At 27.8% G+C, this 15,402-nt stretch overlaps 3 protein-coding genes across 5 annotated transcripts in view; 1 reads left to right on the forward strand and 2 right to left on the reverse strand.

Moving 5' to 3' along the window:
- LOC126839044 (5'-AMP-activated protein kinase subunit gamma-2-like) overlaps nt 1–2,311 on the reverse strand; it is a 32,641-nt gene extending 30,330 nt beyond the window's left edge. The window contains exons 1-2 of one of the 3 annotated variants that reach the window (XM_050573978.1): nt 2,091–2,311; nt 1,744–1,902 (exon numbers count right to left, since the gene is read on the reverse strand). In XM_050573978.1, the coding sequence (XP_050429935.1) occupies nt 1,744–1,897 (154 nt within the window). In that variant the 5' untranslated portion in view covers nt 1,898–1,902; nt 2,091–2,311. The remainder of the gene's footprint in view (nt 1–1,743; nt 1,903–2,090) is intronic. The other 2 variants (XM_050573980.1, XM_050573979.1) reach the window with 2 other exon arrangements.
- Nucleotides 2,312–2,635: 324 nt separating this feature from the next.
- On the forward strand, nt 2,636–9,072 carry LOC126839045 (protein phosphatase 1 regulatory subunit 37). The gene is made up of 9 exons (XM_050573981.1): nt 2,636–3,237; nt 3,304–3,548; nt 3,956–4,075; nt 4,156–4,306; nt 4,655–4,784; nt 4,852–4,987; nt 5,963–6,151; nt 6,764–6,889; nt 6,978–9,072. Exons 1-9 carry the CDS (start codon nt 3,048–3,050, stop codon nt 7,875–7,877), a joined length of 2,187 nt encoding a protein of 728 aa, XP_050429938.1. The 5' UTR covers nt 2,636–3,047; the 3' UTR covers nt 7,878–9,072.
- A 773-nt stretch (nt 9,073–9,845) lies between these two features.
- Nucleotides 9,846–12,047, reverse strand: LOC126839048 (28S ribosomal protein S10, mitochondrial). The gene is made up of 4 exons (XM_050573983.1): nt 11,734–12,047; nt 11,538–11,671; nt 10,904–11,105; nt 9,846–10,008 (listed from the first exon to the last, which is right to left on the reverse strand). Exons 1-4 carry the CDS (start codon nt 11,893–11,895, stop codon nt 9,955–9,957), a joined length of 552 nt encoding a protein of 183 aa, XP_050429940.1. The 5' UTR covers nt 11,896–12,047; the 3' UTR covers nt 9,846–9,954.
- Nucleotides 12,048–15,402: the final 3,355 nt, after the last annotated feature.

The following is a 15,402-nucleotide window of genomic DNA, read 5'->3' on the forward strand; positions in this document are numbered from 1 at the left end:
AGCGATTCAAATGGTGCCTAACCCACTCGGCCACTCGTCCTCCTCTCGAACATTTAACACACATTTATAATGCAAACAAAAAATAAATTGCCGTATACTAACGACTTAAGTAGGTACTTAATAAGGACATTTGTTCTTCATAACAGAGAACTAGGTAATTGTTTATTATGATGATTGTCTAGAGGCTTTCTAGAATATTTAAATACGTACTACAAGTATTTTAAAAATAAATGAAGCCAGACAATTTTAGTTAGTAAATGATAGTGGATTAAATCAAATGGTTCAAATAGAATGATGAACTACACCAATCAGAGCACAAATTCCAAACAAGATCCATGTGTGGAGGAAAACTATTAATTTAAATATGTTAAGTAATAACTAATAATACTATTTTTATCATTTATGTTTTTTCAAGTATACAAATATATATTTATAAATAAATTATACATTCTACTAATATTGATTTCAAAAATATAATTTACAAATACTCATCATAGAATGGAAGGGAGACTAAGAGGTCTATAGCTCCCCCTACAATTTCCTTTAGCCCCTCCTTTCATGAAAATACATCAATTTTCACATTCATATTACACAGATGGGATTTCCTTCACAAGTCTATATGTTTACAATTTATGTAAACGATATGGCCCCCTCCCCCAGGATAATATCATGCTACGCCTATGTATTTCATAATAAAATCTATATAGTGTAGTTTTTATTATTTATGAGACTAACCAAATATCAATAGTATCAATTATCAAGTTTCCATAAACAGCGTGTAAAACATTTTGAAGATGTTGTGTGCCATAAAGATAATTAACACCATTAAATAAATGCTTAATGATTAATACATTAATTTAGGTTTTCTATTTATAATCATTTAAAAATTAGATTAAGATAAAATAAATCAAGTAGTTCAATTTGTTATTTTCTAACAAATTATATTTGTTATTAATAATGAAACTATAAAAAATTGCCCCTATTAATTCACTGTCAAAATTTATAATATGTAAATAATTACAGTTATTTATGCAATATGCTATTTTTTACCATAATGTAATACTCAAGGCTTATGGTGAACCAAATGAACTCATTGAAATTTGCTGAGTTGCAATATTTTACTTCCTTACAAAACATTTCTGTTTGCTAATAGAAAGAAAAACCAGTGAGATAGCTTAAACAATGAATGTTTCTATAGTAAATAACAATGATATATTCGTATATCATATTGAATATATGATATATTTAACAAAAACTTAATTTGACAATGGTTATCTCTAGTACCAGATACACTAGATGACACTGTAATACATCCTTGATTTATATAACACTAGATAAAAACAACATTTTACCTTTGTTTACTCAATTTGTTGCTAATAAAGAGTTTTTAAAAAACTATTAGATAAAGTACTATTTTAAATAACTCAACTGTAAATAGTAAATATTGTAAACGTTCTCCAAAGTTAATTACACTTCAGTATATAATAAAAACATTTGCTTATCGAGTTTGATATATTTTTGCAATATGTTTCACTTTTGCAAAAACTAGAATAATAAAATTCTGTCGATAGTGTATAATAATGGTTTTCAATCTATCTTGGCAATTGACATTAGCAATTCAGATATAAGTCAATGAATATTGTTGTTGAAGACCAAGCCCAACACATGAATAATTTTTAGGCAAGTTAATCAGCTGTTGATATCTAATGATATAAGTGCATGTATTTACTATTTAGTTTTTACCAAGTATTTCTTTGAGCACAGCCATAGAAGATATGGTGTTATAATTAATGGTATTGTAATTGATGGCTGACACCAGATCACCGACTTCGTCGTCTTCTTCTTCCCCTTCGTCATCTTGTCCAGAGTTGTTACTTTGCTTCCCAGCTGCTGACATTTCACCTTAATTTGCAACAAACATAGCATCGATAAACCAATGAACTTTACTAAAGGAAAGCAATGCATTCACTAAGATAATGGTATTGAATCTTCAAAACACAATAATAAGAAAACCCACAAAGTTCATTTTCAGTTTTTTTTTTTAAAAAAAGGATGCATAATATCATACATGTGTATTTTTCGTAGTGTACCTTAGTCTCAGAAATTTTGTCGGCCGACCATGATCCGAGGCCCGGGTAGGTGATGAAATATGAAGTGATTAAAATTGCGATGGATGTGCATGAGCGAAATGCCAGAAGGCAGAAAATCGCGGTTTACATCACGAATGCCAAAATCATTTTTCCCTGTGTTTTTGTTTCGCCATCATATCGATATCTATAGACTATATATATGTATACATATATGATAATATCTTACAGTATTGTACCATATATATGTAATATATATATACACATATATGAAGCATGTGGGCGGTAGTGTGTGTGAATTACTGTGAAAGAGAAAGAAGTCGTGCATTAGTCGAACAGATAGCGCTACTGATGCAATTGTTTTTTTTTTCGATCCCAACACTCATTAAAAATATATCACAATAATTTTAAAAATACACATTAACAATGGACGAACTAAAAAAAAAATAAGAAATATCTAAACACCTACACTCGAAAATAATCTTTTTAAGGACTTTTTCTATTTCCAAAACACTGACGACAAACTGGCTTTAGTCGCGCTTACCGCGGTTACTGAGCTTATCCTCACTCAGTCAATTTACCAACCACTAACCATCGATTATGTTTTTTTTTTCACTCGCGATCATTAAATACCTACCTATAGGTATTATTATCGTGTTGACTGTTGTTAAATATTATTGTTAATTTGTAGTACCCGTTTTCAAAAAATATTTCATAATTTTTATTATTTACTTAATATTTGATCATCTATGTATATTGCATTTGTTTTCCTGTTGAACATCGATCGAAATCGAATGAGTAGGGCCGTCACTATCTAGCGCAAGTGTTAATAATGCAAAGCGGTGTAAGTTTGTAAACATTAACCGCCGAAAAAGCCTTTTACGTTTTGACTTGCCATCACAGTCAATAACGGACATTGTTTGAAAATAATGTGCTGTACGACACTATAAACCGGTAGTGATGACTGAATGGAAATCCAGATCGTTACCGAGCAATTTCGAGACACTGTCCATGTCCAATGTTCCTGTCGGTCCGTCATGTTTACGTTCTAACTCAAAAAAAACCTACATAAGTCGCAATGTCTCTTTTCCGGATGACGAAAGCCAAATTGTCACTGGCATATTGGAAACGGCACATCCATGGGAATGCTGTAAGTATGAATTAATATCTTATTGTAATTTATATTTTAATGTATGATTTATACTTTTTTTTGTAGTGGAAAATGTGACAGCTGACTTATTAATATCTAAATACAAAGAATCATGTGAGCGACACAATACCAGTCCCTTATATTCTGTACTAGCCCAAATAAGAAATGTAAATTTAAATGTAGAAAGAAATGATTGCTTTGACTTGAAGGGAGTATATTTAAACAATGTGGACTGTGAAAGTCTAGAAGAAATTCTAAAAAGAGTTCAATTTAAAACTATAAATGTCGAAGCTACTGGATTAAATGATGATGTAAGTTAATAAATAAATGATTTATGTTTAAAGTTAAGACAGCTTTTACTTAAGAGATATTAACAGATAGTAAGTTAAAAAAAAATGTCTTCTGAAAAACTTGAAATATTTGACTCTATTGGTAATTATTTAGCTTAATTTGATTGACAAGAGTCAAGTTGGATGACACCTTTTGTTCAATAACAGAAGTTGTGTCTTTATTTTGGTATGATACTTTTTGCACCAATGGAACAGAGAAACATATTGGTTCTGAAGTATAGCACTCCACAGGTTTACACTAACGTAATTTGGAACATGCATTATTATTTTAAAATGTTAATTGAATTGTTATTTATCCTGATACCTCATTTGATTAAATACATAACTCCAGTGTTTCAATTTTTAAATATGTCTGTTATTTTTTATAGGCAGCCATTGCATTATTTGATATGTTAGATTTTTATGAATCTGCTGTTTGTCTAAACATATCATCAAATAATGACATTGGCGTTAGGGGTTGGCAAGCATGTGCTCGATTGTTAAAAAAGGTAATTGACTTTATTTTTATAATTGAAACTTGTATTATATCAAATTCAATTAACACAATGAATGGTTATTTTTACTGTAGTCTAAATGTTTAGAAGAGTTAGAGGCAAGAAACACAATACTTAGTGAACAAAGTATGCAGATATTAGGTCGTGCCTTACGATTTGGTTCACAATTATATGTTTTAAAGCTTGAAAATTGTAACCTATCGGACCGAACATTATCATCTTTAGGTAATTATTTTAGAATTTTTTATACATTTTATTGTAATTACTTATTTCATACGGTCATACTATCTACAAGTTTTATTGTAATCATAGGCACAAATTACTATTTGTTTCAATGCTTAAAAACCATTATAGATGTATGCATCACCGTCCTTTATCTACAACAATTTAAGTAGTTCTTAAATAATAAGACCAAATATTAGTGGTTCTAATATTGATACTGTGGGTAACTGCGATTGTGCCTGTGATTGTAATAATTATTTGTTGGGTATACAAAGAAATTGAATACATTTTTGTGTTGTTTATTTTTTTTTTTTTTAACAGTTTTTGTAAACAGTTTAATTTATATTTCAGCATCTTCTTTAAAATTAAACACAACATTGAAAGAATTGTACTTAGCAGAAAACTATTTAAATGAAAATGACGCAACACAACTTGCCAGCTTACTTAAATGTAACTCTACTTTGGAGTTATTAGACTTGAGGTATACATATTATTTAAAACTGACATTTACTAAAATAATTCAATAAATTATCAAATTTTTTTTTTAGCAATAATAATATTCAAAACAAAGGTTTTAAAGTAATTTGTGAGAGTATTGTGCATCAAAATTCACCATTGACTATTTTAATTGTATGGAATAACAACTTGGATCAAGACTGTTCGGAAGCACTAGCAAACCTATTAGTAATTATATTACTGTAATTGTATTTTAATAGAAAGGCTGCAATTCAAAAATGTTCTCATTCTTTACTGCTTATAAAATATATTTTTAAGGAAGTTTGGGGGAGTTATTTTTTAAAGTAATGTTGATTACTACATAATAATCGACAAGTAAGTTTATTCTGTTTTAAAAAAAATTCATGCTTATACTTCTTTCTAACTAAAGTGAGTTATTAATTTTTTATTTCTTTTTATGCTTCAACTGGTATTTTCTTGTGTCGATTAGTTTGCTCACACAAAAGTTCAAATGATTGAAATTGTCATGTTTTTAAGGAGCAAAATATTTTTTAATATATGAAAAGAAAAGTAATTTTTAAAAAAATGTAGATCATTTTAATTTGTATACAAGTAAAATTACTTGTATACAAATAACCATTTGTTAATAATTGTATGAATGCCACATGGTTACATTGCCAAAACAATAATACATTTCTCCAAAAGTCAATTTTTGCCATAAGACAAATAAATTATAAACTTAAAATATTAAAAATATATATATATATATATATATTTTAAAAGAACAGTAATTTTGTTTTAATAATATTAGGTTGGCCTCATGTCAAAATAATGCATTAAACATGTTTTTGCGCTTGGTCACTTTTTAACACTTTGTTACTTTTGGTATGATGACGACAATTTGTTTGTCATACAGCCGCCCCGATAGAAAAATGACTGAACTGCAAAAATTGAAATTTTACGGGAGAACAAAAAAACTAAATTTTTTTCACTAATGTGTTATGTGATATAATTTTAATGGAATGGGAATGCTTGGGAAATTATTACAACTACAGTTACGTTGTTTTTCTACCTTATGTATTCAATATATTTAAACACATTGAAGCATTTAGCCCATTTTACCAAATTTTGCAGTTGGGTTATTGTATGAGAAAATGGTTTTTTTCTTTTTGTTTTAAATGTTATACGTCATAATGATTTCAGAGAAAGGAAACAAAACTAGAAATGCTCAATGTTGGTTATAATTGCTTGCTCGATTCTACAACCAAAGTTATAAAAAATCCCTTGAAAAACAATAAAAACATACTTCGATTAGGTTTACAAAGTACACAAATAACCTGTATAGGAGTGCAGTATTTATCTGAAGCTCTTGAAGTCAACACATCATTGCAAGTATGTATTTAGTTTTTAATTATATAGTTAAAAAATTTTAGTAACCACTATATTAATTTTATAATAATAGATAAGACTATATAGCTCAACAAAATTTTTAGATAAAATGTGTGACTAAATCTGCCATAATTTGTATACTTATATTTTTAAAAAAAGTTAAATATATATATATATATATATATATATATATATATATATTTATATTTATAAATAATATTTGTGTATGTAGGTATTTTTATTAATTATTGTATGTATAATAAGAATTAAAGACTGCTTTAGTAAAATAGAAAATTAATTAATAATTATTTTTAATTTATAATTATTAAATTATAGAGTAGTTAGTTGTATCAAGCACATTGCTTGTTCGAAGAATAATTTTTTTTTTGCTTTTGTCCATTTGGTATTCCCCTCAAAAAAAAAAAAAGTAATTCAACTAAAAACTAATTATAAATTAAACATCTTCTTTTTCTTAAATTTGATGTTTAACAACAACATAAAAATTAGGGTTAAGTGTTCGAAGTTTTGTGATTATAGATATTATTATTGAAAAAGCTGTATTTCCTTTAACATAAATGTTTGTATTTTTAATATTATATGCTTTTGCTTTTACAGAGATTAGATTTACGTGATAATAATATACAAGTCAAAGGTTTGAAGAATCTGAAAGATTCTATTTTGAAAAATTGTAGAATTACACGCCTAGATTTAGATCCTCAGCCACGTAATCAATATGCTGCTGTAAGATTTTTTTTTACTACAAAATTTGAATTTAAAATACTTAATTTAATATAATTTGAAATGTTTAACATTTAAATATTTTTTTTAGGACATAACTAAAGAATATACCAACTTGTTGGAAAGTGTAAAACAGATATGTTCGGAAAATGAAAATAAAAGTAATAATAGAGAAATAGATAATAATTTATTAGATCAAAGATCTGATGACGTTAATGTAACAAAAGCCATCAAGATCCCTAACGTAGATTCCAGAAAGATCTCTCTCACTTGTGAATCCTTAATGATGCAATATAATTCATTAAAAAATCCAAATTTTCTTGGTTCTGACGATTACCTATCTACGTTAAGGGGGAGCGGTGGTCGCCTAAGAAGTCCTGCTCCGAGCCCAATTCACAGTCCTATTGCCAATAGCCCCGCCTGTAGTCCATTAATAACATCAACCCGAAATCGTTTTCATGTATCTAAAGTGTCCGAACAAAAGCCAAAAGAGAGTAGATTTAAAGTGACTAAATTAAATAGTCTAATTGACAAAGCTCCAACGGCCAGTAATGAATCTTTGTCAGATGATTCTTTTGGGCACACCGACTTAGAACTAACTATTGATAGTTTGGATTTATGCAAAAAAAAAAATGTAGATAAGAGAGAAGACCAAAGAACGAGAAAAGTTTCTTGGGTTATGGGTTCTCGTCCTTTATTAACATCTTTACAAAACTTCACCTCCAGCTTAGATCAAGCCACGACGACTGGAGTTGATAAGCTGCTTAGTCTGTTCAGTCCTTTCTCTAGTGGTGATAAATCTTCAACGTCTGTTGACACGGTAGAGTCAAATGACTCTGTTTTTGAATCGGAACTTGAGCCAAAGAAACCTGTAAATTTTGATCAAGCTACTTGGCCGCCGGTATTTGGCAGTTTAAAAAAAGCTACTTCAATCTGCAGACCGTTATCTGACAAAGGTAGACATAGTTTGAACGATTTACGTACTTTTTAAACTCATATGTGTTACCATTTAAGTCTTAAAAAAGGAACAAATGCATTTGTATTGTTAACTTATTATTTAAGCCCTTCCCCTTGTAATAAAATTTTCATTTACAGAATCCCTAGAAACAAAATTGTGATTCATAAGCACACACAAGTACAAATTTTATTTTTATCTTTGTTGAACAATTTATAAATTATATTTTATGGGATCGTTTTCATTTAGTTATTATTGTTGAATAGTTTATATGCTCTGCAACCAAGAGCAGGTGAGACTTGCATAGTAACTTAAATATGCATTGTGTGATCAAGGCACATCAATCGAAATCAAATAATTTTTAACTCAAAATATCATTTGAATTTTTAAAAACGGTTATCTTAATAACCATCTTAATTACCAAACCGATTAATATTACTTAAAATTATACTTATTAATATTACATACATTGTATTATATAAAACTCGATTGTTTAAAATAACTCTAACAAAATGAAGAGATGATGATTTTTCCACACGTTGGGAAAATACGTTGTATACTAATTTTAAAGATTGGTTCATGGCTAGGGTTATTTTTTGCTAATAAAACCCTATGGAACTAAAGTTAAACTTACACGTGTATTCGGAGTTCTTATTTTTGTATAATATTCAAGTTACCACTCAAATAAAAGAACAAAGAGATAATCATTGTGTATCTGTTATTGTTACTGATTATCTATTATGTATTATATATTTGTTAATATTAGGCATGATTATTTGTTTGTATATCTTACTTTTTTATACACATTGAGTTTTGTAATAAAATGTGCAATAACTATTTTCTGGGTCTTAGGCAAAAATATGTTACTGTTAGTGTGCATAAAATCGTTACTACTAACTTCAAATAATAATTATAATTGTATGTTCATGTTTTTAAAAATAGTATTGCAATTTAAATGTTTTTCTTATCTTTCCGAATTTCTAGATATTTTTATAATCTGTGATTTTTGTCTTGGTTTTTTCTTTGTGATAATTTTTTTCCAAAGTTCATACAATGTTTATTAATATACTGTTACTTTAATTTCACTTCGGTTACTTAAATTTATATTGAAACTAAAATATATTCCAAAGACTGATTTTTTCCAAACAGTATTTGGAAAGACTTAAAAGTCAATTTACTAAAAATAAAAAACATTAACTCTCATTATATTGTTTCGTTACAGGTGCCATTTGTTTTTTGTTTTTATATGTAATACTTAAATTTAAGCCCAAAACTAATTGAAAAATAATGTTACCAAATTTATTATCAAATTATTATTAATCATTAGTTAGATTAGTTTGTATTATGTTAGATATGTAAAACTATATATTAATGTAGATTACACAAATCGTATATATATTTACTATTTAGATAAGTGTACTTAAGAAGTATATTGATTACATTTTTGTTTTAAAATTTAAACAGACATTTTTCTGTTAATAAACTTTATTGATACAATTTGTGATTGTTTTATTTAAGTTTATAAATAACTATAAGTAGTATTTATTTTTTTTTAATAGAAGATTCATAAATAAACTGTGTGTGTGTGTTTTTTTTTAATAAGTTTTTTTCTTCACTTTTTTATGAAAAGGTTAAATAAGCAGATGCAAGTATTTATAGGAGTTGTTATTAGTCAAGTTTATGATAAAAAGTTATTTGTGAAATGAACTAAAAAAATAATAATTTTAAGTCTGCCAATGACCAAAGCTATAAACGAGGTCTGATTTTCTTATTACCAAAAAAATAGTAGATACTAATTATTTTAATGTTGAGAGGAATTAACAGTTTGATACTTTTAAGCCTATTAATATATGAAAGATTTGTACTCTTTGAAAATAAACCATTTTTAGACATGATAAATTACATCATTTATATATATTAATATACTATTAAAACTATATATATATATATACATGTTTGTATAGATAATTATAAACTACTGCTATATAATAAAACAACTAAAAATTTGATTTTAAACTAATATTTATTTAGTACTCATTAAAAACACTTAATAAAAACATAATTGTATAACGGCATAATGACCAACATACATGAAAAAACTTATCAGACTTAGCTACTTATCAGATGTATTTGTTGATATACTTTCAGGAAGATCTTCGAGTGATACCTGAAAAAAATTGTGTACATAAATATGTAATGAATAATAAGTAATAACACAACAAAATAAAATTCAATTAAGAATTACTATTAAGGCGCCCCTGGATACCGATCATTTTTAAGAAGCTATTTAAAAAAAAAGTGGTTTTAATAAATTTCGACCATGTTAATTAATTTACCGGTGAATTTATTAAAGATTCATGGTATTATTTTTAATTTAAATAATTTTGTCTATGAGTAAAAGCCATTTTAGTTAATATAATAGTACATTTTTTGTCCATCACACAGGCTGAACTAGTGATCCGATAAGTAATCTGAAAACATATATTTGAATTTGTCATGAAGTTTACTTGAGATCGGTCAGCATACTGTTTTGATATCTTATTCCTAATACGCATAAAACACGTTTGAACATTTTATAAAATTTTCAAATTTGGAAAGGGTTAAAATTAAAAATTGAAAAAAGTGCTCTGACCGATCTCAAGTAGACTTCATAACAAATTCATATCTGTTTTTAGATTGCTTATTGGATCACTGCTTCGGCCTGTGCGATGGACAAAAAATGATGTGGTTAGGCTGAAAAAAACGGTCGGTATCCAGGGGCTTTAACTTAAAGGCTGAATATATCAATTTTTAAAAATAATAAAGTTATATAATTATAAGCCGTCCAGTTCATCTTAAGCCTTTTCGGCCTGATGCACTGGACGGTTATAGTATTACTTAAATTAAGAGAAAATTATAATTATCGGTGTTTTGTCTAAACCACTATTAATAATAAAAATATTGCTGTTTCTTTCTAACATTTTTAAGTAAAATTAAATGCAAACATTAGTGCCATCTTAGTTGCAATAACGACAACATACATTTTTGGAATACATTAATAATTTTACTAAGACACGACTCACTTTAGTTACTTTGAGTGCTACTCCTTCTGGTAAATTCCTTTGGGTATATTCTAAAAAGGTATCTGCTGTAGAACCAGTAAGTCGATGAAAATGAATAAATCTAAACCACGTTCTGACTTCATATTGTACACGACATCTTTTATGGACATGAATCGATCTCAACAATGTATACCTTTCATGGTGAGCTTTACGAGGTGACCAACTATTTAAAAAAAAATAAAACTTTAATTTCCAATAAAACAGTTAAATACTATAACTTTTATCATATACAGACTTTAAAAGCATTGTACAGTATATTAAAGGTATCTTATTTTAAAAATTAATTAGTGAACTGTTAAAACAATTTGTCAATAAATTGTTATCAAATGTGAAGTCATTATTAAATTAATATACACCAGAACAATTTTTATTTGGAAGCACTGAAATATTAAACACAAATAGACTAAATTTATTTAGGACCTCTTATCCTTACGTATAAATTAATTAAACTGAATTTCTTTTGGGAGTTAACCGTCAAAAATGTAATTAAATTTAAGTTATTTAAATAAAACAATGTAATATAAGTGAGTAAAATATTAATTTGTATTGTACTTATCATATATTTTATAAAAAAAATAATTAACATTAAAAATACCATTTTCCAACTTGAATGCCCAATTCGTTGGCTGCCATAGTAGCAAATTGTGTGTAACTACGCAACACTGCTGGGTCATTACTTCGGCATTCAAATTCAATAACCTTGTACAATTTGTCTGGTTCTCTCACATTCTAAAAGTTAAGCAGTAATATAAAAGGTCAAAATATATAGCTAAGCGTTATAATTATTTTACTTGAGCAGATATTGATGCTAAAGCACTTTCGGTTGCAACATTATTTTCTGATAGTATTGTTTTGTCACTGAACCATCGTGTTAGGTGTGAAGCATTGTAACCTGACGCTAAGGTGGTAGCTTTGCTTTTACTCAGAAATATATTTTTTAACAGTGAATTCATATTATAAATAATGTATATACAGTATTTTATACTTGAGCTTTAATTTCAATTCAAAATTCCCGATAGGAGAAATTAACTAGAGCCATCAAAATCTAAAAGGTTTTCAGATACATACAGATAGAAGTGATACAACAGATTACAACTATTATCAATTATCATTATCAAATATCAAAATATCACATAACACCACAGATATATATAATAAAAAACTAGATTGCTAACTAGCGATAAGAATTGAAGCCAACGGTCCGCCATTCTGGTGGGATTTATGTGTGTTATCAATGCATGTAATATATATCTGTATATGTTATTATATTAATATTATATGTATATATATATATATATGTGATTGTTATTATGACATATATTATTCTCGCGTGATAAGGTTCTAATTCCCACCAAGATGGCGGAAGGTGGCTGCTTCAATCTTCTCTATTGGTATTATATACAGTTAGCAATCTAGTTTATTAAATATATCTGTGCGTAACACAATACCACCAATACACATTGCTATCAGCAACTTATTACACAGCGGAAGAATATTAACCGTTAACGATTTACTTTGCATGTCTTCCGCAAATACTTAATTATTCATCTATATCCTCGAACGGCGTACCCGTTGCGGTAGATTTGTTAAATATAATATTATTATACCTACTAATTATACTAGATTTTATTATATAAAATGTAAAAACTAATAAATAATTAACGATTAATTAATATAGTTATATTTTGTTTATTAAGGTTTCATTGATAACAAAGCACACAAGCATGATACATACATTTCAACTTGGTTTAAAAACTTAAAATCTTAATTGTTTTTTTGTGCAGGAAAATCTGCATACCATCCGTATGATCCATGTAGTCCGGTATGAGCACCAAAATCAACGTAGGGATTAACTCCACCTTGTGAACGCTTTTGAATTTTCGTTTTCTTTTTCGGTTTATTCGGTTTCAAAGCTTCAGTATAACAAACCATTATTAAAATCGTAACCATGAATGCGTACCAAAATAAGTTCATGTTCATCTATATAATTCAAATCGTAAAGCATATCAGTGAAATATAGTCGAAAAAACGAAAAGTTATCTTTTTTTTCAACTATTTAAATTACTGTGGTCGTTTTTCCCCCTTTTTCGACTTTTCTACCAAATTTTGCTTCTTTTTTTTTTTTTTTATGCGAAACCCAATTTACACATTTTATGGAAAATTATCTCAGCTTTCTGAAAAAAATTCTCAAATTTTGGGCTACACGGATAAACCAACTTTTTATATTACAAATTCGATTTTCATGTCTATCTGTTACTCAATAAAAAAAATGCTCAGAAAGCTGAGATTATTTTACATAAAAAACTATTTTTTTATGGTCAATAATACAATAAAAAAGAAGAATTAAGGGAAATACTTTATACGACCATGGTCAAAATAATCGAAAAAAAACTATTTTTATCGTAATAGAAGAGCAGGGTACGTTTCAAAAAGTTCTGTGGGGGGTTCCAAACGTTCGTTCTTATTTGACGTTTTGACCCATATATATGCGGTAGAAAATGAAAATGATACACTGTAATGAGCCATTGTAGAATATGTACCGTATTATTGTTAAATTTCTTCTGCTATAACACCATTTTGTGTTTTAAATTTAAAAAAAAAATAATCGTTTTTTATTTTTTACGGTTTAGTAAAAAACGTTTTATTTGCCTATTTCATATTATATTGCTCTATTGACTATCTAGTACCTACATTAATATTTAATAAGTTAAGTAATAAGTTTAATAGTGTAGGTACCTTCAATTTAAAGTTATTTATAATGTAAAATGAATAGTACTAACTACTAAATATAAGTACAATATTTTGTCTTAAAAAAGTTAAGTGACTGCATTTCTATGAATTACCGCCACTTATTAATTAAATATCCATAATATGAATATCAGATGTCAACTATAGTGGTAAACTGCTTTTTCAACACGATTAGTTTAACCATATGGCTTATTGATTGTGCCTTTTAGACTTATATGCATGTATTTAAAAAATAAATAGGTACATAAATAAAACATTTAAGAAAGAAATTTCAAAAATATGTTGGATTGAAATTAAGATTTGGCTTTCAGGAAAATCATTTCCTATAGGATATATTATAGTATATAGGTACTCGAATACATTTCATGCATAGATACCTTACATTACATACATAACATTTAGAGACTCAATGCCTCTACGTCTACGATGTCTACACTCTACATACATATAAAAAATTAAAAATAGATCATCTTTTTTATACTTACTAGGATTTTATTAATGATCAGATGACAGCAATGATAGTCAAAGAGTGATTTTCGAAGTAGCAACGTAAAAATCGAACTGAGGAAAATATATATTTCTCTTATAAATGCTTTCACTAGTGAAATTGAAAATATTTTGTTATGGTAGTTGGGCATATGGTAGGAAAACCATGACGAAAATGTTTTCCAGTTCATTAACCACAATGAAATGAATAAAATAATATGCACATTGAATGTGTTAAAGCTTTCATGTATTGAAATGTTATATGAATAAGTTTCATTGTTGAATGTTGACACAGATCTAACTTTTAACTGAGTAGCGACTAGCGAGTGCGATTATTAATAAACAATAATAATAATAACAATGAATATAATATATATATATATATTATAAAAATGTATTATATTAGCTCCGATACGTTGCTTAGAAGTACCTACAAAATCTCGTAAACCTTTGTATTGATTTTTTCCTGCAGCAAGGCTTTAGATCATAAACCGTATCTAAGTCCTAAGAGATACTTTAAAATAAAATCCGAAAAAAAAATTCACCTCATCCCCTTAAGGATAGAGAAAAACACAAAAAAGTACACGTTTATCAACTCAAAACTACAGTGCGCTATAATTTTTTTTACAAATAGTAGAATTAATCATGATGTTTTAAGCTTTCCTATAATTACTGGATATTATAATAAGTCGTTGCCTGACAGTAAGACTTAGTGGCCCTACTCTCCCGAAATTGGGGTTATGAGTTTATTGTGTAAATGAAAGAGAAAATACTTCTATCGCGACTTTTTTTTTTTAATTTAACCTTTAAAAAGATATAAAAGAGTATAGTTGACATTTTTTTTAAAAAGTTTAAATTTGTTTGTGAAATTTCGATAGGGAAATTGAAAGATATTGAAACGATAATTCACAAATTTACCAGCCAAAACAGCAACACCGGAAGCTACTGAAAGAGATGGGCGTAAAATCAATTACTCGGCAGAAAAGAAGAGAGCTAGTTCTACAAAAGCGCAAAACGAGAAAAATGTGGCTGTCACCGTGTGTCATCATCAAACCGATTTCGATTTATGACATTCATCAACTGTGGTGTCTGTAGAGTTGTATTAGCATGTCCAATATCAAAGTCATCTAACGTTGCCAGAACCTCGCTCTGCATAGCATTGTTGCAGCATATCGGTACGACAGAAACGACACCATCCACCGTGATATAATGCTGCCTATTGTAGC

Source organism: Adelges cooleyi, unplaced genomic scaffold (genome assembly GCF_023614345.1).
Source record: "Adelges cooleyi isolate 19-005CV unplaced genomic scaffold, UGA_ACOO_1.1 ACOO_flye_CR_arks_rails_tigmint_CR_PRNA_30, whole genome shotgun sequence".
Lineage (NCBI taxonomy): Eukaryota > Metazoa > Arthropoda > Insecta > Hemiptera > Adelgidae > Adelges > Adelges cooleyi.